General features: G+C 43.9%; 1 protein-coding gene and 1 long non-coding RNA gene across 2 annotated transcripts; one reads left to right on the forward strand and one right to left on the reverse strand.

The window, feature by feature from the left end:
- Positions 1-3,783: 3,783 nt before the first annotated feature.
- On the reverse strand, positions 3,784-6,348 carry LYPD5 (LY6/PLAUR domain containing 5). The gene is given in 6 exon segments (XM_033430815.2): positions 3,784-4,755; positions 4,757-4,790; positions 4,792-4,930; positions 5,178-5,324; positions 5,553-5,729; positions 6,270-6,348. Coding segments are annotated over 6 exon segments (645 nt in total). The 5' UTR covers positions 6,334-6,348; the 3' UTR covers positions 3,784-4,671.
- Positions 6,349-17,598: 11,250 nt separating this feature from the next.
- Positions 17,599-19,913, forward strand: LOC125962766 (uncharacterized). Its single transcript, XR_007474482.1, has 2 exons — positions 17,599-18,330; positions 19,795-19,913. It is a non-coding gene; the product is annotated as an uncharacterized LOC125962766 (long non-coding RNA).
- Positions 19,914-25,939: the final 6,026 nt, after the last annotated feature.

Raw genomic sequence — 25,939 nt, forward strand, 5'->3', positions numbered from 1 at the left:
GCATTGGCAGGCGGATTCTTAACCACTGCACCACCAGGAAAGTCCCCCACAAGTCTTAAGTGTACAAATTGATGCAGTTCTACCTGTGTATAGACACGTGTGACCATCACCTCAGGCAAGTCATAGAGCATCTCCATTGCCACAGGAGGTTCTCCTGAACCGTCTCCCAACTGATACACCAGAGATAGCCAGCATCCTGACCTCTGTCACCAAAGATTAGAAAGCCACAATATGGGAGTCCAAAAACCTAGGCTCTTGCCTTAACTTTGCTGTTGGCATTAGTATTTTTTTATGCAATATACCATACGTGCAGAAAGTGCATACCATATAGAGATTTATATTGGACAAATGATTACATTTGTGTATCCCCATGAAATTACCACACACCCAGAGAGAATACTGCCACTCCCCAGAATCTTCCTGTGTGCTTCCTTATGACCACCGCTTTCTTCCCAATCTCCAGAGGAAGCCACAATCCTCATGCATAAGGGACTTTACTCCTCAGCCCTGACACACTGTTTTCTCACTCCTTCCTTCTCTCTCCAAGCCCCTCAACACTAAGTGGCCCCTGACCCTGGAGACCATGAATGAGAGACCCCATCACCAGCCTCTCCTTGGTGTCCCTACCTTCAGTCTCACTCTCCCAGTCTGTCCCCTGCGTGCTCACAGGGAGAGCTTCCCATCCCCTGGCTTCGACCATACTTCTCCCCTGCTCGAAGCCCTTCCATGGGTCCCCATTGGCTGCAGAATAAGTTCAGGAAACTTTAGCTTCATCTGACATTTTAAGCCCCTCAGGAGCGCTGCCATCACTTCATCCTCATCTTTTCTCACATTTTGTACACAGACCAAGCCTTTCTGCACTCCGCCCTTCCTCCTTCTCCTTTGCCAATTCCTACTTGTCACTTAAGTGTCTTCTCAGAGATTCGTTCCTATCAGAAGCCTTCCCTGGTGTTCCTCTTTGGAGCTCCCCTAGACCTCCATACTTTATGATTTACCAACCATCAGCCTCCAGGTTTGTGACTGACTCTTTCCAGACCAGGAGGACAGGGTTGGGTCTGACTCATTGCTGGGTCCCTGGCGTCACCGGCTCAGAAGAATAGGTTATAAATGTTTGCTGACTGTCCCTCCCTGCAGCTCCCTCTGTCTCTTACTTGTTCCTGCTTCTGTCCTGCTGTCCCTCTGCCATTTAACAAGTGTTTCCTAGAATCAAGGACATGGAGAACAGACTGGTGGTTGCCAAGGGGGAGGGGGTTCGGGGAGGGATGGATTGGGAGGTTGGGGTTAGCAGATGTAAGCTTTTATATATAGGATGGATAACAAGTCCTACTCTTCAGCACAGAGAGCTATATTCAAAATCCTATGTTAAACCATAATAGAAAAACATATTTAAAAAAGAATGTATATATATGTATAACTGAATCACTTTGCTGTACAGCAGTAATTAACATAACATTGTAAATCAACTATACTTCAATAATAATAATGATAAAAAGCAAACAAACCAAGTGTTTCCTTTCATGAGCTTGTGTGGGCTGGCCCTTCTGTCTGGAGTGCTCTTCCTCATTCTGTCCACCTGGTGACCTCCCTCATCATTCATGACCCAGCACAGGCTCCGTTCTCTATGAAATCACTCCTGATGCCCTAATCCCCAGTCAGAGGTATTTTTCTCTACCTGCCAGCCCTTCCAGCCCAAGTACTTCCTTTTTTTTTTTTTTTTTTTTTTTGCGGTACGCCGGCCTCTCACTGCTGTGGCCTCTCCCCTTGCAGAGCACAGGCTCCGGACGCGCAGGCTCAGCGGCCATGGCTCACGGGCCCAGCCGCTCCGCGGCATGTGGGATCTTCCCGGACCGGGGCACGAACCCGTGTCCCCTGCATCGGCAGGCAGACTCTCAACCACTGCGCCACCAGGGAAGCCCCTTGCAGAACTTCTGCCTCCCATCCCCATGATTTTGAGCTCTGCTGGTTTGGAGGTTTTGGTTCCCAAGGAAAGAATGCTTCCTGCTTCCACTAGAGGACACAGCAATGCTTCCACTGAGTGGGAAGGTGAGACGTTCACCTGGCCTTTTAGGGCTCCTCACTCCACTGAACCAATGGGCAAAGAAGACGATTATTTGCTGGGATGACTGATCTCAATTACTAAGGGGAAATTGGGTTCCTCCTGCAGAGTGTATCCAAGGAAGGCCGTGTCTGGAACCCAAGGCATTCTCTGGAGCACTCCTTAGAGATTTCATGTCCCATAGTATATGTACCCCCCTCAAAAACATGCAGGACCACTAAGGATTTAGACCTTTCAGGAATGAGGGTTTCGGTTGCCTAACTTGATAAATAACACCAGCCAGCTGAGGGCAAAGGACACTTGGAATGAGTAACGGAAGAAGGAAATTAAACATATCAACTATGGCCTTGTGACCAGTTATAGAAATGCAAACTGTATTATATATGCATATTTTCTTCTTTGCTTTTTTTCTTCTTCCTTTCCTTGCTTCTTTGCTTCCTTCCCTCCTTTCTCCCTTTATTTTCATCTTTTCATATATTTGTCTATCCATATCTTTTAATCCTGCCTGTTCTTTCCCTTTATTATTTTGTATAAAGATTATGGGTGGTGGTCCTGATGTTCATAAATTAAATTTTTTTAAAAAGGGACTTTTAAAAAATTAATTAATGTATTTATTTATTTTTGGCTGTGTTGGGTCTTCGTTTCTGCGCGAGGGCTTTCTCTAGGTGTGGCAAGCAAGGGCCACTCTTCACCGCGGTGCGCGGACCTCTCACTATCGCGTCCTCTCCCGTTGCGGAGCACAGGCTCCAGACGCACAGGCTCAGTAGTTGTGGCTCACGGGCCTAGTTGCTCCGCGGCATGTGGGATCCTCCCAGACCAGGGCTCGAACCCGTGTCCCCTGCATTAGCAGGCAGATTCTCAACCACTGCGCCACCAGGGAAGCCCTAATTAATTTTTTTAATTGAAGTATGGTTGATTTACAATGTTGCGTTAGCTTCAGGTGTATGGCAAAATGATGTGTGTATATATATATATATACGCACACACACATCATTATATATATATATAGGATATATATATATAATATTTATATATTCTTTTTCACATTCTTTTCCATCATAGTTTATTACAAGATATTGAATATACTTCCCTGTGCTATACAGTAGGACCTTGTCGGTTATCTATTTTATATATAGTAGTGTGTATATGTTAAATTAGGATTTATCCCTTCCCCCACCTTTCCCCTTTGGTAATCATAAGTTTGTTTTCTACGTCTGTGGGTCTATTTCCGTTTTGTATATAAGTTCATTTGTATCATTTTTTTTTTAGATTCCACATATAAGCCATATTATATGATATTTGTCTTTCTCTGTTTGGCTTTTTTTACTTAGTATGATAATCTCTAGGTCATCCCATGTTGCTGCAAATGGCAATATTTCATTCTTTTTTATGGCTGAGTAGTATTCCATTGTATGTATATACCACATCTTCTTTATTCATTCATCTGTTGATGGACATTTAGGTCTATTCCATGTCTTGGCTACTGCAAATAGTGCTGCAGTGAACATTGGGGTGCATGTATCTTTTTGAATTATGGTTTTCTCTGGGTATATGCCCAGGAGTGGGATTGCTGGGCCATATGGTAGTTCTGTTTTTAGTTTTTGTTCTCCATAGTGGCTGCACCATTTTACATTCCCACCAACAGTGTAGGAAGTTTCCTTCATAAATTAAAATTTTATCAATAGCATCCATTCTACTTTTTTTTTTTTTTTTTTGCGGTACGCGGGCCTCTCACTGTTGTGGCCTCTCCCGTTGCGGAGCACAGGCTCCGGACGCGCAGGCTCAGCGGCCATGGCTCACGGGCCCAGCCGCTCCGCGGCATGTGGGATCTTCCTGGACCAGGGCACGAACCCGTGTCCCCTGCATCGGCAGGTGGACTCTCAACCACTGCGCCACCAGGGAAGCCCCCATTCTACTTTTTTACTGCCTTTTCCCTCTTACCCAAACCAGGTATTTCTCGTGCACTGCAGTTAGCAGACAGCAATAAGTAGGTGTTGAATGAGTATTTTTAAATGACTAAATATTCAAACAGATGATCACAGATCAAGATGACAAAGAGAGGGAATTCATTAAATCCCGCCCACAACCACTGTGAAGTAGGACCTTGTCATTATTGTAGGTTTTATTTTCACCTCTGCCTGACAAGTTAGGAAACAGTCTCAGTGAGATTAAGTAACTTGCCCAAGGTCACCCACAGGCAAAATGCTGAAGCTGGAATTCGAACCCGTGCAGCCTGGCTCCAGGCTCTGGAGGGAGAGCCTAGGACCAGGAAACCCACAACCAGGAAATGGGGTTGTGGTGAGCCTGGGCCTGGTTGGTGCTCAGCAAGCAGGATCTATGATCAGGTTTGCTCTGCATGCGGGGTGGGATGTGGCTGTTTCTCCCCACCCTGGGATGCTAGGGACCTTGCCCAATTTCTCCCAGGCCTGCTGACCAGGTAAGGGCTGGGCGTCAGTAGGGAAGCGGGAGGGAGGGAGAGAGAGAGAGAGAGAGAGAGAGAGAGAGAGAGACACGGGAGTGCAGCTCTTATTTTCCACATTCCAGGAACTGAAGCAGTGAGAAGAGGGCGCGTGTGCCCTGCCCCCAGCATCCTGCTCAGGAAGGGGCTGGAGGGGCTATGAGGAGAGCCCGAGGGGTCCTCCCAGAGTGCTAGCCAGCAGGGTAGCCATGAGGAGAAGGACTATGACGGTGGGGGGGCGCCCCCGGAGGGACGGTGCCCGAGGCGCTGGTGAAGGCTGATGGAGTCCTTGTTGCAGAGGTGCCCCTCACAGCAGAAGCCCTGGAGGTCGATGTTTGTCCACGGGCTGGTGGTGCCCCGGGTGGTGCAGGAGGGCCGGTGGCAGGTTCTGATGTACACAGGGACTGAGAAATTGCCTGGGAGGGGGGCAGTGAGGAGGGTCAGAACCGAGGGAGGCAGCTGCACCTGAACCTCCACCTCAGAGATCACAGCCATGACTGGGTCCTCAGACTTACTTCCAGTCCCCTCCTTAGACCAGAGCCATGCCTCCTCCCTCAGTCCAGGACCATGCCTCCTTCTTTAGACCAGGGCCGTGTCTCCCTGTCAGCCCTGCCCTGCCTCCACACCCCTTGCCCAGGCCTTCTCACCCTCCCAGCCTCTCACCAAAGGTCATGCTGCCATTGCCCTGGAAGCAGATGCTTTGGTCCTGGTGACACTGGACCCGCCGGAACTTCTCCGGGGTGCAGTCCTCCGGGTGGATCCCCACTCAGGAGTAGCACTTGGCGCCGCTGAGCATCGGCGGGTTGGGCGCTGGCAAGAGAGCGTGGATGCACACTCAAGTAACGGTCCTCGGTACGGTCGTGCGGGTTGTGCATTGCGCCAGGGCTCCCGTCTGGCCCGACTGGGGTGCTGGAATCCCAGCGCACCGGGAGGAGGAGCCCAACGGAGACCACACCCCTCCCCGGGCGCGCGCGCGGGCCGGGGCCCCTCCCAGCCCCGTACAGTCCCGCCCCACACCCAGCCCCGCCCCTCGCATACCTCGGCCCAGGTTGGCGAGGGAGTCGTGGGTCTGGAAGTTCGCGTTGCAAAGGTCGGTCCCTCAGCCGCGCACCACCGAGTAGTTAGGCGGCAGCGCCTTGTCATTCCACTGCATCTGGCCCGTAGCCGGGCCTGTCCAGCAGCCCTTCTGTACCATGGTCATTGAGGCGCGGTACCCTGGGAGCGAGGGGATGGGGTCTGGCGCGCTGCCTCCCCCTCAGCCCTTCTCCTCTCCCACGCCCCCTCCTCTCCACCTCTCTCCCTCTAGTCTCAAGTCTCTTGCTCCTCTGTCTTCTCGCTTCTCACTCAACCTGGCTTCTCCCTCCAGCCCTGCCCTTCTCTTTAGTCCCTCGCTCCCTGTCAAACTCTGCTTCCCTCTACACCGCCTCCCCCTCTCCTCTCATCACCAACCCTTTCCTCCTCCTCCTTTTCTCTCCTTCCCCTCTTCCGCTTTTCTGCCCCTCTCCCACCTCCTCTTCCTGGCCCCCCACTGTCTCCTCCTCCCACCTCCTGCCCCCCCATCCCCTCCTTCGTTCTCTCCCTTCTCCAACCTCCACTTCTGCATCTCTATCCTGACCTTCCCTCCCTTCTTCTACCCAGTTCCTTCCCAACCCCTTGTCTCCTCCTCCACCCCCATCCCCCCCACCCCGTCTAATCTTTCATCCTTGTCCTTGTCCCCCGCTCCCGCCCTTTTTTTGTGTGTTTCCTGCCCGTCACCAGTGTTCAGGGATAAGACAGCCTCGGAGCATCCGAGGAGACAGGAGACATTGAGGAATTTCATGCCACTGAGGTCAAAGGGCCCGAAGTAGATGTGTTGAAAGCTGTAGCATTGCAGGGCTTGGGACCCTGGGGAGAGGAGCAGGGGTGGAGTGAGTGGAACAGGCCAAGGATGAGCCTGTGCAAGGAATCAGGCTCCACCCTGCATATGACAGCCACATGGGCCAGGCTCTTCTGCTCTGAGGGGAGACAGGCCTTGTTGCCTTGAAAGAAGCAGGGGCTGCTGCTGTGGCTGGTCATGACTGTGTCTACCTCTTGGCACAGCAATGGCATCTGCACCTGCCAGTCCAGGTTTTGTTTCCCCAGGCTCTTCCAAATCTCCATCCTCTTCCAGGAAGCCCTCCAAGATTTTGATAAAGGAGGAAGTGATTCACTCCTGTCCTGCCTATCCCTTTCCCTACTATACTCATGATATCCAGTAGCACTAAAAGGTCACTGATGGAAAACAAACACTCCAGTATAGGCACTGGGATGTACAATCTCATGCTACAAATGCACACAGAGCCAGCCCCTAGCAATACAGGTACACACACGCACAGAACACTTAAACACTGACGTAAACACAAAATAACAAAATTGACACAGGCTCATGCAGATCTCACAAATATTCACAGAGTATCCTGAATGCATTCACACTGAGTTCTACATTTACAAGCAAAACGAGTACCACCCAGACCCTCCCATAGAAACCCCTGAAACCAAGGCACAGGATCTCACACATGCAAAATCACACTCACAGACAGAAAACTGTGTGGATACGGAAATAATCACAACACACAGACCCAGGAACACAGGAAGTCATACCCAGAGAGAGACAAATACAGACCCAAGAATCACAGACATACAAATAAAATGAGACCCTGAAATTAGGCGAAGTTAGAGATAGACAAAAAAGAGGCCTACAAAAACATACAATTTAAAATCATATTCAGATGCAAGATACATAGAGACACACAACAGATACACAGAGAGACAGATACACATCAGAATACCCAAACACACATACACAGAGAGAAATACAGGCCCACCAGTCATAGAGATGCACAAACACAAAGAGAAACAGAGATGCAAAATTATACACACATCTCTTTTAAAAAGAAAGTGAGGCTCAGAGATAAACAGACCCATAAAAGCATTTGTTCAAACACCCAGACATCAAAACCTGGTACAGATAAACACACAGAAGCACAGAGACCCACAGGACACCCTGACACATGGACACACAGAGAAATCGAACTCTCTTCCGTGGACGAGTGTGTGCACGTGCATGCGTGCACACACACACACAAAGTTGTTATATGCAGGCATAACCTCCTTCCCACCTCTCAAGTTCCCTGCCTTTGTAGCCACTTCAGTCCTGATATGACTATGTCCTTGTCCTTACCCAAACTAGGGGAAGGGGTTGCCTGAGGATGAGGCCAAGGTTTCCTGCCGGTTCTGGAAAGAGCCCCCATGGCTCCCCAGAGGTACCTTTGAATGAGGACATGGGCAAAGAGGATGAGAAAGGCTAGAGTAGTGGAACAGAGACACTGGAGGAAATGAGTGATATGGAAAGAACAGAGGAGGGGAAGAGAACTGGAGAGGACACAGTCTCCAGGCCTCTCCCAACCAAGACCCAGGAGTCCGGGCCCCCAGCCCCTTCTCCCTCAGACCCAGGAATCAGGGCCTCTAGTTCGCTCCTCCCTGAGTCCCTGGAATCCACCCCCCACTCTCTGCTCCCTCAGACCCAGGAGAGTCCAGCTATCTCCCACCCAACTGCCCTCTTACCACTGGACTCAAAAGTCTGAATACCTGTGAGACAGAGGACAGCCCCAAAGAGGCACAGCAGGATGGCTCTGGGGCCTCCCATTGCCAGGTTGTGGACCTGAGTGGAGACACCGAGGACAGCTCCTGCTCTGATTTCTGCGTGGCTGGTTCTCCCAGCAAAGCCCCAGCCCGGCAGGCATTCCTCCACCCCCGCCCTCCCTTGCTTGGGCTCGTTTCCTCCTAGATAATCATGATGGGGTCTGGACTCCTGGATCTGAGGGAGGAGGGAGCTAGGGGCCTGTAACCCTTAACTTTGGGGGGATTCGTGTTTTGCAGGCTCTCTTTCTACCCTATTCCCCAACACTGTGTTCTAGTCTGAGGTTGGCACTCACAGCCTCTTGATTTCTCTTCTCTTCCTCTATCCCAACACATACCATCTATATGGGCCCACGTCTCCAGACCCAGAGACACAAACATCACCTCCTCCTTGAAGACTTCTCTGACCTGCCACGCCCCCCTACAATCATCCATCCACATTCAGCCTCAAATACCTCCGTCTCCCAGCCTTGGTCACCCTGGGTTGGGCTAGTGTCTGTCACTGCATCAGGCTGTGAACTCCTCAGAGGCCTCGGGGGATGTTTGTGATGTTGTAGGAATGAGTGAATCGAGGAACTTAGAAACAAACTGACAGGGCGATAGAGACTCCCAGAGAGGCAGTTACACATGGGATGTAAAAAGACAGACACATCCGGGGTGGACAGACGCAGATGTAGACACACAGACAAACGCAGACTTGATGAACAGGACATGCCCACAGAAGGTGTTGAATACATTTTTTATTAGACTTTTAAATGAATGAATTTTAAAACATCGGAGGAGATAGAGACACAGGCAGACAACTGGAGGGATACACTGTCCCCTGAGGATTCAGCCAAACCCATGTGGACACTCAGACACCAGGCAGATGGGAACTTCCAGATGGGTGCTACCGAGGGTAGTGGGAGCTGATGCCAAGTTGGCATCTCCTGATCTGCCTTGCCTCTTGCGCGTGGAGGCACTGCCTGCTGGGATCACACCAGGCATGTGCAGAGACCTAGGGTCACGAACCCCCAGATGAATGGGCAGAGGGGACACAATAGCGGTGACCACGACAGCCTCAACGGTCTCCTGAGCTTGACTAAACTTGACACGGACTTCTTCCTGACTTCACGCCCCCAATCTCCCTTTCCTTAGAGCATTTACTGTAGAAAACTTGTCATTGCCGATTCCTTCTCTGTCCCTTTGAAATGTAGGTAAATTTTCTCCCAGCCTCTTGCCAGTTTTACAGCCCAGGAATGTCTTTCTCAGGGGACCTGGGAGCCACCCCTCCAAAATGTCATCATCAAGGAAGATAGCACCCCTGACCCTCAGGCTCTGTGGGAGGGTAGGAGCTGAACTTGAATAAGTGGCAGTTAGCAAACACAGATGCCTAATTACAGAGAAAAACATTTGTAAACTCAGGAGTAAGTCAGGGTGCTGGACCATCCCATGCACCAACCTCCCCTCTGTCTCTGGCATTTTCCCACTAGCTTATCCAGCTGAAAACCCCTCCCACCTTTTGTTTCAGTGGAGTTGAGTTCAGTCTCTCTCTCTTACTGCCATAGTCTTGAATAAAGTCTCCTGTGCCTGTTTAACTTTGTTCGGTGCGAATTTTCTTTGACAGCAAACACCCAGGAACTGTGGACACTCACTAGGGTTCTGGACTCACCCTCGTTTTGCCAAAACCCTGCTCCTCCCAACAGGCCTCACTTCCCTGAACCTGTTTTGTATCCAAATTATTTTTCCTGTTTCTCCTGTTCCTGCCTCTCTGTCAGGGGCTGGCCCTTCAGGGAGAGGGTGGAGCTAACGACCCCTGGAGAGTAGAGACTGGCCAGGAAAGGAGGCTGGGTTTTCTGAGGCCCCTGTGGAAGGTGGGGGCATTGGAAGTATTCACAGTTTCAGAGACTGAGGCTTGAAGAGTTGGCTGACCAGCCCATTTAGTGTGTGAGCCTATGTGTGTGTGTGTGTGTGTGTGAGTGTAAGTGACTGTGCGAGCGTGCAGCTGTGCCTGTGTGATTTGAACTCTGGTAGCCTTCAGGTACCTTTGGAGGCTGTGAGGTATCAGGTGGGAAGCTCCCCACTGCAGGAGGCTGTCGATGAAAAAAAAATCAATGGTCAATCTAAGAAAGAAATGGAAAATTTTATTCGAGCCAACCTGAGGATTATAACCTGGGAGACAGTCTTTCAGAAAGCTCTGAGGACTGTTCTGCCCATTAGAGGTCAAAGCACAGTTATATAAGCTTTTGAGGCAAAGAGTTATCCAACAAATGATGTATTGACAGTTTATACAATCCAGATCTGTATGTACAAAGCAAGTAGTGGGTTACTGTGATCCCTTACAAGATTAAGAAGGAACATTATCCCCTAAGGAAGTCTGTTCAATGCAGATGTACAATACACACTAAAGGGAAAGGCAGAGGCCCAAACTGGTAGAAAATAATTTTATGTTTAAATTTTTCTTGTCTTGCCATAAAATATAAATTTTATTTCATCCAGGTAATCCAATGGAGACCCAGTGATCTAGGTCTAGAGATTTTGGCAGGGCTCTTGCATCCATCCACAGAGCATGAACTCCAAGCTCCCTATGAACCCAGAAATTCTTTTTTTTTTTTGTAATCACGTTTTAGTAATTAAGCTTTGTAATTAAGTGATTAATTATTTGAGAGATTGGAGAAAATGGAGGATGCTCTGTGGTAGCCATTAAAGAGCTATTTTTAAAACTTTTTACTGTAGAAATTTTCAAACACACACAAGCATACAGAGAATAGCATACCCACCACCCAGACTCAACAATTTTTAACATAACTACTAATCCTATGTTATTCTTACCCCCTTTGGTGCTCTTAAGGGCATTGAATTAGATGCCTTCATTATTTTCTCAAAATATTAATTTTCCTTAAAACAACATTTAAAAGTTGGTGATTTTCAAAGTGTAACTTTGGCTTATGTTCTAAGATGCAATCTTCAGGAACGTAACGTACAATTTCTAAAAGGGTGTTTAACCACTACCTCGAGTTGAATTCTTAGTCATATGATGTCACCAAATCAACATATTTGCATATTGAATAGTTTCAAATTTATTTGCGATACATGTATTTTCAATATATTCCAACATTTATTAGAAGCTGAAGAGTAGCTGTAGAGTGCTTGAATGATATTTTAAAATTCAGTGGTATAGAAATTTTTGCTGCATTATTCACTATCCAGTTTAAAGGATGGGCAGCACAAGGATTTGCTCCTTCAAGAAGAGAGAAAGGAGGCAGATCGGGGGTGTTACCTAGAGTCTCTGCCCAGCCCCAACCACCTACAGGAGCATCCGTGTGGATGTCCTCAACTGCCCGGTGTTTGAGCGTCTTCGTGGGTCAGTCCAATTGTTACCAAGTCCAAGCTCATACTGCTTGCTGCAGGACAGACCAATAAATGGAGAGACAAGTTGCTGGGGCCAGGAATAGCAACTTTTTTCAGAAAGCCAGCATACTGAGTAGGTGATGGACTAGCGTCCTAAAGAACCATCTTGCCCAGGTTTGGATGCTAGTTTCTTTTACAGAACAAAGAGGGGGAGGTGAGGAGGTAAAGTGAAAAAGGTGATAAGGTGTTGCAAATAGTTCCTGGTTCTTCTTTCCTGCAGCCATTCACAGGTCAGGGCCTGGTCAGGATGTTTCCTGTGAGCTTAAACAAAGGTATTTTAGCTTAACACTCAGACATGGGAGGCAGGGTTCCAGGAGATGGGCCATTATGTATACTTTAAGCTACAGGCGACACCCCTTTAGTGATTACTTTGAAGCAAAAGTAATAGAATACAAAGGTTAAAGGAAAAGAAACACATCCAATATGGAGTCAGATTTGTTCTTCCCTATTACAGAATGCCTTGGAAATTTTTCAAGGATCTTTTGTTGTATTCTGTAAGCTTCCACGCACTTTTCCATTTCCATGCACATTTACAAAGACCTGGCCTCTTAAATAATTTTCCCCCCAGATTTGGTTTAAGCAGTTTACTAAATGTGTGCATCACCTGTCTTAGTATGTATCATCTACTGGACAAAATTCCCCAAAGTGCTCACATGTAAGGATCAGTGCAGTCTGGGACTCTGTCCATCCAGCAATAATTGTTTTCTTTTTAATTAATTAATTAATTTAAATTTTATTTAGTTTTGGCCGTGTTGGGTCTTCATTGCTGCATGTGGGCTTTCTCTAGTTGCGGTAAGCGGGGGCTACTATTCATCGTGGTGCACGGGCTTCTCACTGTGGTGGCTTCTCTTGTTGCGGAGTGCAGGCTCTAGGCATGAGAGCTTCAGTAGTTGTGGCTCGTGGGCTCTAGAGTGCAGGCTCAGTAGTTGTGGCACATGGGCTTAGTTGCTTTGCGGCATGTGGGATCCTCCCGGACCAGGGATAGAACCTGTGTCCCCTGCATTGGCAGGTGGATTTTAAACCACTGCGCCACCAGGGAAGTCCCTGTGTAGTTTCTAAAATATGTTCATAACGAACTATTAAATATTCTCTTTTTTGAGGAACAAAGATCTAAATTAGAGGCAAGAGGTAAATATTTTGAATCAACTTAATATAAGCAATGCTTAGTTGATTAGCTTTGAAATAAAAAGATGATATGAAATGGTAGAGAATCATAATATCATGAAACTAAAGAGTATTTTCCTAAATTTTATTGTGAGAAACTTCAGGTGCAAAAGTGTTGAAAATTAGTTCAGATATGATGCATATACCTATCATCTAGATCTAAAGTACAGTTGACCCTTGAACAACATGGATTTGAACTGTGCAGGTCCACTTATACTTGGATTTTTTTCAAAATTTATTGGAAAAAAATTTTGGAGATTTGCAACAGTTTGAAAAAACTAACAGATGAACCATGTAGGCTAGAAATATTGAAAAAAATTAAAGTTAGGTATGCCATGGATGCACAAATATATGTAGATACTAGTCTATCCTTACATAGGCATAAGGTGAGTGATATTATAAAATCAATAATGTGTTAGTTTTCTCACTGTTTTATAACTTTGCTTTCAAAGAATTACAGTATTGTACAGTATGCCTCTCTCTCTTATAACTGGGGAAACTGTGTATCAGCCTATCATCATAGGTGTTTTTTTTTTTAAAGTAACAGTGTTCTCAATACTGTATTATGAATATGACTGTAATACTGTATGCCATAAAAATTTTATAATGATTCATTCATTAGTATATAGGCTAGGCTACCATAAAGCAATTGTATCAATTACTCTAGGCTACCATAAAGCAATATTGCTGCTTCTTTGTGATCAATGCATGATAATGTTATACCTGTAAATAAATATGAATTGCTTTTTCACATTATCTTTTTATTTTTGATGTCTAGTGTTAGTAATACATATAACATCTACAGTGCTTTGTATCATGTAAGACAATATTGATGTAGGTACTGACAGACCATTCATCTTGTAAACTGACAAGTAAACTTATGGTACCGATAAATATAGTACAATACTGTAATGTATTTTCTCTTCCTTATGATTTTCTTAATAACATTTTCTTTTCTCCAGCGTACTTTATTGTAAGAATACAGTATAATACATATAACATACAAATTACCTGTTAACTGAATGTTTGTTATTGGTAAGGCATCTGGTCAACAGTAGGTTATTAGTAGTTAAGTTTGGGGGGAGTCAAAAGTTATACATGGATTTTCGACTGTGTGTGGGGTTGGCATCCCAACCCCTGCATTGTTCAAGGGTCAACTATATTAACATTTGCTTATTCTATCTATGTTTCTGCATCAGTTAGCTTCTGCTGCATAACAAACAACAAACAAAAAGGGTTAACAACAAGCCCTTTATTTATCTCCTGATCCTCTGTTTCTCCTGGGTTGTTCTTCTGGTATGGGCTGACTTGACCAATCTCTGTTGGGCTCTCTTATGTTTCTATGGTCAGCTGATGGGCTGGATGAGCTAGGATGGTCTCACTCACAAGACTGGTAGTCGGCTGGCTATCAGTCAGGCCTCAGTTCTCCTCCATATGGCCTCTCATCTTCCAGCAGGCTAGACTGGACACTTTTCACATGGAAATGACATGTTTCCAAAGGGCAGAGAGAAAGGGCAACCTCCAATAAGGAAGTGCTTTTCATGCCTCTGCTCAAGTTATGTTTGCTAATGTCACTGGCCAGCAAGTCACAAGGCTTGCCCAGAATCAGTGTGGAAGGGCATTAACCGTGTGGATAGAAGGAGGGGAATAACTTGTGTTACTTTTGTTCTATTTAACTATCACTGTTGAACCAATAAAAGCAAATGGAAGATATCATTTTGCTTCACTTATAAATATAAATCATGTAGTAAGCAAAGGATCTTTCCCTGATGTGACTCTCCTCTTCCCTCTCGGCAGGCTATTTTTTTAAAAAATTGAAGTAGAGTTGATTTACAATGTTGTGTTAGTTTCAGGTATACATTAAAGTGATTCAAATATATATATTCTTTTACGGATTCTTTTCCACTATAGGTTATTACAAGATACTGAATATAGTTCCCCATGCTATACAGTAAGTCCTTGCTGTCTATCTATTTTATGCATAGTAGTGTATATCTGTTAATCCCAATTTCCTAATTTATCCCTCCCTCCCCCTGCCTTTTCCCCTTTGGTAACCATAAGTTTGTGTTCTATGTGAGTCTATTTCTGTTTTGTAAAGAAGTTCATTTGCATCAATTTTTAGATTCCACATATAAGTGATGTCATATGATATTTGTCTTCCTCTGACTTATTTCATTTAGTATGATAATCTCTAGGTCCATCCATATTGCTACAAATGGCATTATTTCATTCTTTTTTTATGACTGAGTAATATTCCCTTGTATATATACCACATCTTCTTTATCCATCTTATCTGTTGATGGACACTTAGGTTCTTCAGGCTATTTTTAAAGGGCTAAATGATTTGAAACTTGGTCATTCATCTCCCATTCACACAATAACTGCAACAATAATGAAGAACATAGGAAGACCCACAGGGCCAACTAAGAGAAATATTTACAAACATGAACTTTTACCCACAAAGAAGTTACAGGTTTGAGCCACAACATCTATTAAAACCCTTTGGAGAATCTATTTTATTTGTGTGATCAAGATAAAAGCACAACCAGATGGGCCTAGGTGGCTTGAGGCAAGAGGTGCCCAGTGCCAGCATGAGGTCAGGCACTGGGTTGTGCCCATGTGGAATTGGCCAGAGTTCATGCAGGGATGATTGCCCCATCAGTGAATCAAGAGAAACAATTTTCCCAAGGCCCCAGGCACAGGTGAGGCTGAGAGGATATGAATGAGATAGCACATGTGTCTGAACCCTTCCCTAATTAAATTCTTCTACACAATTATCTGAGCCTAGTTATGATTAGAGTTTAGAGCCTAAACTACTGATACTATATCATTAGTGGTTAATTGCCTATTAAAAGTTTCTATTTCTTCTTCTTCTTAAAAATCTTTATTTATTTATTTATTTGGCTGCACCAGGTCTTAGTTGTGGCATGCATGAGGGATCTAGTTCCTTGACCAGGGATTGAACCTGGCCCCCTGCATTGGGAGCATGGAGTCTTAGCCACTGGACCACCAGGGAAATCCCTCTATTTCTTCTTGTCAATTCTTTAAGTTGTATCTTTCTAGGAAATTGGTTATGTCATCTATTTTGTTGTTGTTGTTGTTGGCCATGCTGTGCAGCTTGAGGGATCTTAGTTCCCGATCAGGGATGGAACCCTGACTCCTAGCAGTGAGAGTGCTGAGTCCTAACCACTGGACCACCAGGGAATTCCCATCTGTTTTCAAATTTATTCTAATTAAAAAGTCTTCTATTTTTGTGTAGTCTTTTCCCTTCTTAATATTATTTATTTGTGCCTTTTCTCTGTTTTATTAATTAATCACCTCAGAAGTGCATCACTTCAAATACTCACTTTAAATAAGCAGTGGTTGGTGTTTAGCCTCTCTGTTGCATCAGTGTTTTCTACTTCATTAATTTATGCTTATAATTTGCTTTGACCCATTTTCTCTTATTCATTCTTTTATTCTTTGTTTTCTAACTTCCCAAGATAGACAAAGCCTATAATTTTCATCCTTTTTAGTTTCCTCTTCCTTTGAACTTATATCATAAGTACCCAATAGAGTTCATATCTTTATCTGTACCCAATAAAATTCATACCTTAATTTCTTGGCATTTTATTTATGTTGTTTGCTGTTTTTGCTACTGTAATACATGGTGGCTTGTTTCCTTATGTTAACTTTGGGTTTATCTGTAAAAACTCTTCAATGCATGAATGGAAGTTACAATCCTCCAGAGAATTTCCTTGATGATTTCTCCAAGCACCCTGGTATTCCAAGCCCAGGATCAATTTTACACTCATTTCTCAGCCTGAGTTTTCCAGAACATGCTGGCAGTATAAATCAAGGTACTAACAAAATATTAAAAGAGGTAGACAGCAACTTAGAAAAAAAATCTTATGTCATGCCCTAGTTGGTTTCTTCCAAAAATGTAAGGTTGGTTTAACATTTTAAAAAATCTATGTATTCTACCATGTACCAAAAACATGTATTCTACTGTGTTATCAAAATAAAGAGGAAAAATTTTACGGTCATATTTGTAGACACAGAAAAGACATTTGATAAATAATCAACAGAGATTCATAATAATAATGAAAACTCATAGCAAACTAATAATTGAAATGAACTTATTTCTTTGGATTGAGTGTGTGTTTTTTTAAAAAGAAGAAGAAAACATCATACTAAAGAACCCACTCGGGCTTCCCTGGTGGTGCAGTGGTTGAGAGTCCGCCTGCTGATGCAGGGGACACGGGTTCGTGCCCCGGTCCGGGAGGATCCCACATGCCGCGGAGCGGCTGGGCCCGTGAGCCATGGCCGCTGAGCCTGCGCGCCCGGAGCCTGTGCTCCGCAACGGGAGAGGCCACAGCAGTGAGAGGCCCGCGTACCGCAAAAAAAAAAAAAAAAAGAACCCACTCAAAAAAAAACAACCCACCCAACAAACATACACAATGCCTGTAACACATAGTGACAGAAATATATGCTGACGCACACGCATAGATGGTCATACATACACACGTATCACACAATCACTGATACACCCCAGACCTGTCACAACCACACAACACATTCATACCCTCGCCCTGTCATGATAGACAGAAAAACACACTTCCACCACAGTCACACATTCATCCTGATCCTGTCATACACAAACTGCAATCTCTCTTCTCTCTGGTGCACACACGCGTATAGTCTGTCACACGGCCGCGGAGAAACACTCCAGCTCCGTCATGGTCACCAGATAAACGTATACAACGTATTTTACATGCAGTCACAGAGACATACACTGGCCATTTCGTGTGCACAGATGCCCACTTACACACACACACACACACACACACACACACACACACACACCATTCCATCTGTCACAGGATATCTCAACCCCGTCACGTGAACAATCATGCAAATGCAATATCACCTTTCACACAGCGTGACGTATCCTTGGCTCTACCACGCGCAGTGTTCACACACAACCCCTACACCACGTCTGTCCCTCACCGTCACTGAAGCACACTCCAGCGCTGTCGCATACTTGACTCTCCATCACACGCAGCCTGGAGACACCCTCACCTGTTTTGACGACCCCTCCCCTCTTGTCTGTCACACCATCACCTCCGTCACAGCTCGCGTTTACCTGGAGCGTTTCCCTCCGTCCATTCCCACCGCCGGCTAGGGTCGGAGTTCTCAAAGCCCTCCCCTCCACGCCCCGCAATGATTTCTCTTTACACTGAACCTGCTCACACGCGCAGCCCAAGAACCACGAGGAAGCTCTAGGTGGACTTCCGAGACCGACGGTCATTGGGGCCCAGTGGCCTGTGGGAAATGTAGTCCAGAGCCGGAAAAGCAGGAGACATCGGAAACCCAAGGGCCGGGGGGGCGTCTCCGCCCCGGAGGTTTCTGGGAGTTGTAGTCGGTGCTCGCAGTGCGCAAGCGCCGGCTCGCGCCTGCCGTGTGTGAATGACGTCTTGGGCGTGGGAGTCTAGGGTGAGTCCGCAGCGGTAGTACTTACCTGACCACGTTTGTGCCTGAACATCTTTGCGCTCCGGAAGGCCCAGTGTAGGCTGATGGTCCCTGAGGTGCGCCAGCTCCTGGACCCGCACTGGGGACACAGCAGGTGGGGTGTGTGTGTGTGTGTGTGTGTGAGAGACTCTGTGTTACTGTGACAGTCGTGGGACAGACTGAATGGCTGTAGATGGATGTAGCAGTGTTCCGGAGCCGGTCTCTACGGTTAGATTCTCAGAAAAATTGAGACGTGTTAACACAACCATTACAGTAGTCCCCCAGTATCTGCTGGTGTTTGCTTCCAGGACTCACTGTGGATAGTGCTGAGGATGCCGGAGTCCCTTTTATAAAATGCCATAGTACTTGCATGTGACCTGTGCATATCCTTCTCTATATATTAAGTCATCTGTAGATTACTTGTATTAGGTATTACGTACCTAATACCTAATACTATGTAAATAGTTGCTGTCATGAAGCAAATTCAAGTTTTGCTTTTTGGAACTTTTTGGGATTTTTAAAATATTTTTGATTAACGGTTGAATCCACAGATGCTGAACCCATGATATGGAGGGCTGATTGTATTTAAAAGTTATGTAGACTTACGATAAATGCATTTAGAAAACTAAGGTAATAAATACCCAACACATCACTTCCTAACTATTATCTATGCTATTGAGATTATGTCAATTGTGTCTGTAGGGCGGAAATAATTATATCGTGGTGTATCACTGTACATCTCTTCCCAACTCCACCTTCAGTGATACCACATTGGCAGCTAGAAACTGGCGGTGACAGGACTGTTTACACCATGGGAATTGGCAGTTACTACAAATGAGGGCCTGATTTATTGTTTTGTTGATCTGGGGATGGGGAAGCTTCCCAAAGTCCTACCTCCTCGTCCTGCAATTTCCCTCCAGCACCGTCTTTTGGTTAAGCTTATCATTGTGAGCTGAGGCAATTAATTGATAATGGAAACTTATGACTTACCATGTTTTCACTTAACAAATATCAAAAACAAATGTTGATAGTATACAGTATTGTTGAGAATGTGGGGGAATGAGAACGCTCACAGGTAGCTGTTGGTAATGACTACAGTCTTTTTACAGTTGAGTTGGGTAGTATCTATCACAATGTCTGAAAGCAAACCCTTAATCAACCAGCATTTTTACATATAAGATTCTAGCTTACAAAAATGCTGACTTGAAAGAAAAAGATGTGGATACAGTAATGCTTACTGAAGCCGTGTCTGTAATACTGAAGAACTGAAATTAACCTCAATGTTTATCCTTTGAGGAATTGTTAGTCTATGCTGAACAACATGGTAGCTATTTGTGGCTATTTAAAATCATTACAATTAAATAAAATTTTAATATGTAGTTCCTTAGTCAAACTAGTCACATTTCAAATGCTTGTTAGCCAGTGTGACCAGTGGACAGTTAGATAATAATTCAACATTAAAAAGAAGGAGTTAAATCTCTATACCTGACATAAAATGAAGTAGAGGAATTGTGTTCAAGTGAAAAGGGGAAATAGCAGAACAATATGTATAGCATGATCCCATTTCTTTACAAAATAGATGATCTTGGGGCTTCCCTGGTGGCACAGTGGTTAAGAAACCGGTTGCCAATACAGGGGACACGGGTTCAAGCCCTGGTCTGGGAAGATCCCACATGCCATAGAGCAACTAAGCACATGCGCCACAACTACTGAGCCTGCACTCTAGAGCCCGCGAGCCACAACTACTGAGCCCGTGTACCACAACTACTGAAGTCTGTGCGCCTAGAGCCTGTGCTCCGCAACAAGAGAATCCACCACAATGAGAAGCCTGCACACCGCAATGAAGAGTAGCCCCCGCTCGCCGCAACTAGAGAAAGCCCATGTGCAGCAACGAAGACCCAACGCAGCCAAGAATAAATAAATAAATTTATTTAAAAAAACAACAAAAAACAAAAAAAAATACACACACACACACAAAAAAACAATACTGAGTGAAGCAGGCACATTGTGTTAAAATTATCATCTGTTTGTCAATCATATACATTAAACTTTCTGTCCCAATTCAATTTTTAAAAATATAACTATTGCCATTCAGGCATTTTTTTTGGATATTTACAAATAATTATCAAGTCAAACCTCTCAGTATTTTAGTGTTTTTATCTTTGGTGTTATGCTTAGAAAATCCATGCCTATATCAGAATTTAAGTATATATTTACCTGATTTTCACTGAGTCATTTAATTATTCCATGCATTGTAAATGTGTGTGTGCACACGTGTGTATATATATATAAAATAAAATTGGTATATAATTACTCCCACACACATACTGTTAGTCCATTTACTTAACTGTTTATTGAATAAACCATCTTTCTCCTACTATATTAAATAATGTACTTCCCAGATATTAGTTTTCCATTATATTTGGGCCTTTCACTTAACGGTTTATTTTGATCCTTTGATAGATCTATTAATTTGTTAACCTCTTCAGCTCTATTTTAGTTGCTTTTTGTATGGTATATCTTTTTCTGTCCTCTTAATTTCAACCTATTTGTGTCTTCTTTGCAGCAGTGTTGAATGATAAAGAAGTAGACTGGCCTTTGTGCCTGGTTCCTGGGAGGGAGACTCCAAATCCTTGGAATTTCCTGAGTAATAAGAATGTCTTTGTTATTCATAAGTCCCTTAGATCACACTGGAGTTTATGCTAATAAGGTGATTCACAGGGAACCCCTCAATAGCTTCAGAATAGGGGCTAGTCATGCTGGAAAGACCAACTGTGTGATTACAGGGTTGGGGATTTGAACCATGTGATATCGGTTCTACCTTGGCGGGGGTGGGGAGGCTACAGATCAAATTCAATCACATGGCCAATAATTAAAGCTAATACAACTCAACAACAACAACAAAAAACCCCTAAACAATCCAACTTAAAAATGGGCAGAGGAGCTGAAGAGACATTTTTCCAAAGAAGACATACAGATGGCCAACAGGCACATGAAAAGATGTTCAACATCACTAATTATTAGGGAAATGCAAATGAAAACCATAATGAGACATCATCTCACACGTGTTAGAAAGGCTATTATCAAAAAGACAAGAAATAACAAGTGTTGGAGAAAAGGGAACCCTCCTACACTGTTGGTGGGAATGTAAATTGGTGCAGCCACTTTGGAAAAAAGGATGGGAGATTCCTCAAAAAATTAAGAATAGAGCAACCATATGATCCAGCTATTCCACTTCTGGGTATTTGTCCAAAGAACATAAAAACACTAATTGAAGATGATATATGCACCCCTATGTTCATCTTAGTATTATTATTAATAGCCAGGATATGGAAACAACCTAAGTGCCCATCAACAGATGAATGGATAAAGAACATGTGGGAGATACACACACAAACACACAGGAATATTATTCAGCCATAAAAGGTGAAATCCTGCCATTTGCAACAACATGGATGGACCTTGAGGGTGTTATGCTAAATGAAATAAATCAGAGAAAACCAAATAATATATGGTTTCGCTCATATGTGAGATATAGAAAAAGAAACAAAAAACAAATGAACAAACCAAATCAAACCAAATGTTTAGATATAGAGAATAGAGTGGTGGTTGCCAGAGCGGAAGGAATAGGGGGTGGGTGCGGGAAGGTGAAATGGTTAAAGGGAGTGTGTGGCTTCACCACACTGACTCCATTTTGTCAACTCCATCTCAGGCCCACAGTCCTACCCTCTCCCTTTTCTGAGTGACTGAACTTTAGCCTACTCACAAGGAATGCACCCAAGCCAGATAAGTTCCCTATCAATTTTTGCCCTTGCCTTCATCTGATACGAAAACTGGAAGAATGCCTTTGCTGGTGCAGATGGTCAATGGTCACGAGACCCCCAGAGATAGGAAAAATCCCCAGTTCTTGTCAGTGTGGGTATGCTGCTTACTTGGTAGTCAGATTCTATTTTTAGCTTCGGCCCCTTTGAACTCCCCTGTGCCCTTTTCGATGACATGGAGTGCAGCTGCGAATGCTTCTGGATCATCCATCCAGCAGACCTTTCCCGCCTGTATGTAAGTTACCCATAATAAACTTCATAATTGCACTTTATGGAGTGGCCTGCTTCATATTTCAGCCTCAAAGTTCCTTCTCAGTTCAGAGGATATTACTCGATATCTTGGCTTCCCAAGAGGGGGTCAACTGTAGAGTCAGGGATGGAAGCTACATTTTTGGTGGTAGGCATGCCTTAGTGTATACAGAAGTAGAAATATAATGTTGTACACATGAAACATATAATGTTATAAACCAATGTTACCTCGATTTAAAAAAGAAAGGAAGAAAGAAAGGAAATAATGGCCCCAAACTTCCCAAATCTGGGAAAATGTATGCCATCCAGATTCAAGAAGCCATATAGGGGCTTCCCTGGTGGGGCAGTGGTTAAGAATCTGCCTGCCAATGCAGGGGACATGGGTTTGAGCCCTGGTCTGGGAGGATCCCACATGCTGCAGAGCAACTGAGCCCCTGCGCCACAACTACTGAAGCCCGCATGCCTAGAGCCTTGCTCCACAACAAGAGAAACCACTGCAATGAGAAGTCTGCACACCGCAATGAAGACCCAACACAGCCAAAAATAAAGAAATAAATTTATGTTAAAAAGTGAAGCCGTATAGATACAAAATAGGATGAATCCAAAGTAATCCACAGTGAGACACATTGTAATCAAATTGTCAAAAGTCAAAGACAAAGAGAGAATTTTGAAAGCAACAAGAGAAAAGCAATTCATCATGTACAAGGGGACCCCTATAAGACTCTCAGCAGATTTCTCAGCAGGTGTCTTGCGGGCCAGAGGGAGTGGGATAATACGCTGAGGGAGTTCATCACCACTAGACCTGCCTTACAAGAAATGCTAAAGGAAGTTCTTCAAGTGGAAATGATGCCAAACAGCAACATGAAAGAATATGAAAGGAAAAGGCTCACTGGAAAAGGTAAATGTATAGACAAATACAGAATTCTGTGATATTATAATGGTGGTACATAAATCACATTTAATTCTGGAATAATTAAAATACAGAAGTAAAAATAATAACTACAAAAATATGTTAGTAGATACACAATATGAAGACATAATTTGTGACATCAATAACATAAAATATGTGTGAGGGGAGAAATAAAAGTGCTGAGCATTTGTATATGATGTTGTTATCAGTCAGTACAGCTTGTTTTAAGATGTTTTGTTTAAGTCCCATGTTAACCACAAAGAAAATGCCTATAGAAGGTACACAAAAGAAAATGAGAAAGGAATCAAAGCACATCACCACACACACACACAGAAAAAAAAATCAATGAAACAGAAAGGAAGACAGCAAGGGAAAAGAGTGACAAAAAAGCTATAAGACAAACAGAAAACAATTAACAAATGACAATAGTAAGTCCTTGCCTGTTAATTATTACTTTAGATGTAAATGGATTAAACTTCTCCATCAAAAGACAGAATGGCTGAATGAATGAAAAAAGAAACAAAATCCAGCTATATTTTGTCTACAAGAGACTCACTTCAGATTTAAAGACACACAGAGCCTGAAAGTGAAAGTGTGGAAATAGACATACCATGCAAATTGTAAATGAAAACAAGGGTGGCCATACTTATATTATACAAAATAGACTTTGTCAAAAGTTCAAGCAAGGCACAAAAATACCAAGTGAAAACACCTGAAAGTTTACTACCTTGTTATAATGATTCTTAGTATTTCTTAGTATCTTCTAACACATATACATGTAAATAACAGAGATGTATGTATTTTACACTTTTAACAGGCATTTTTTTTCACATCACTTACCTGTAAGTTTCTCCTCTGCACATACCTTCACAAGCTCCCACACTCCCCTTGTGTAGAGCATTGTTTAAAATCTGGCATACATATCTCATAACTTTCTTCATCTTCATACAGTCATACATATCCAAATACACATGGTTGCCTTCAATTTCTATATAAAAAACTTTAAAATTTCATCACAGATAAATTCTTTATAAAAATAAATATATTTTAAAAGTATACAAGTGTGTAAATACAATCCAGTTAAGAAACAGAATACACAAAATAACTTTGAATCCTTTTGCCAACTTATCTCTTCATCATCCTGCCTTCCTGTAGCTACCACATTCCTGAATTTTATCATATCCTTTTTTTAAAAATTAATTATTTTTGGCTGCATTGGGTCTTCGTTGCTGCACTTGGGCTTTCTCTAGTTGCAGCGAGTGGGGGCTACTCTTGTTGCAGTGCGCAGGCTTCTCATTGTGGTGGCTTCTCTTGTTGCAGAGCATGGGCTCTGGGCACACAGGCTTCAGTAGTTGTGGCTCGTGGGCTCTAGAGTGCAGGCTCAGTAGTTGTGGTGCACAGGCTTAGTTGCTCCGCAGCATGTAGGATCTTCCTGGGCCAGGGCTTGAACCTGTGTCCCCTGCATTGGCAGGCGGATTCTTAACCACTGAACCACCAGGGAAGTCCCCTTGTTTTTTATTATGTACCACTTACACAGAAAATATCATTTGTTTCGCCTCTTTTTAAAGTTTTATGAATGGAATTATACTGTATGTATATATCTATAACTCTTTGTTTATCATATTTGTTAAATTCAGTCATTTTCACTGCTGTGCACTATCCCACTGTATAGGTACTCCACACCTAATTAAACATCCTACTTCTGATGGGCATGTTTCATTTCCAGATTTGTTACTGCAATGATATTAGTGAAAGCAATGCTATTGATTTTTCTCATGTGTCAGTACTTCTAATGTTGTGCATGTCAAATTATAGTAAAAAGACAACTCTAAACAAGATGCAACCCATCTATTTCCATGAACAGCACACTGTATTACAGTAAACCGAGTTTATATTCAACCATCAAATGCGGTTCTCCCATTAATTCACTTTTTGATGGGTCATTAAGAATACCTTCAGGGGCTTCCCTGGTGGCGCAGTGGTTGAGGGTCCACCTGCCGATGCAGGGGACACGGGTTCGTGCCCCGGTCCGGGAGGATCCCACATGCCACGGAGCGGCTGGGCCCGTGAGCCATGGCCGCTGAGCCTGCGTGTCCGGAGCCTGTGCTCCGCAACGGGAGAGGCCACAACAGTGAGAGGCCCGCGTACCGCAAAAAAAAAAAAAGAATACCTTCAAATCCAGTAGTTTCATCATTACCCCTCAAAATATCCAATGAAAGGTTTGAGCTTGGAAGAAATGGAAGATGCTGAACCTGCTGCACTGCCTTGAATTCCGTTTGTAGTTTTAGTGGAGCAAATAGACCGTGGATGTTTCTCAGTGTGGAAAAGTTCATTTTATCTTGGTCGATCTGGAATTTTTTTCCTGATAATTCAAGAGGATGACTGGGCAAAAGTTCATTTTTCACACAAGAAAAACCTTTTTGAAGAAGATCATGACTTTCAAAAGGTCCACTTGCTGAAAGTTCAGTAACTGGAATACTGTCCTTTTGCTGAGATCCAAGTCCTCTGACATTCATCTTCAACTAGCTCTGCAAACAGCCTCTCAGCCTGTTACCCAATGCTATTGATTTTGACGACAGAGAAATTGTTTTAAGGATTTTTAGCTGTGATGAAGCCAATTAGGGTGAAGCAAAAGAGAGACTTGGAAAAAAGGTTAGAAAAGAAAATCCTTTTTTGGCACATATATACAATGGAATATTACTCAGCCATAAAAAGAAACGAGATTGAGTTATTTGTAGTGAGGT

The sequence above is a fragment of the Orcinus orca genome, chromosome 20 (assembly GCF_937001465.1).
Source record: "Orcinus orca chromosome 20, mOrcOrc1.1, whole genome shotgun sequence".
In the NCBI taxonomy this organism is placed as follows: domain Eukaryota; kingdom Metazoa; phylum Chordata; class Mammalia; order Artiodactyla; family Delphinidae; genus Orcinus; species Orcinus orca.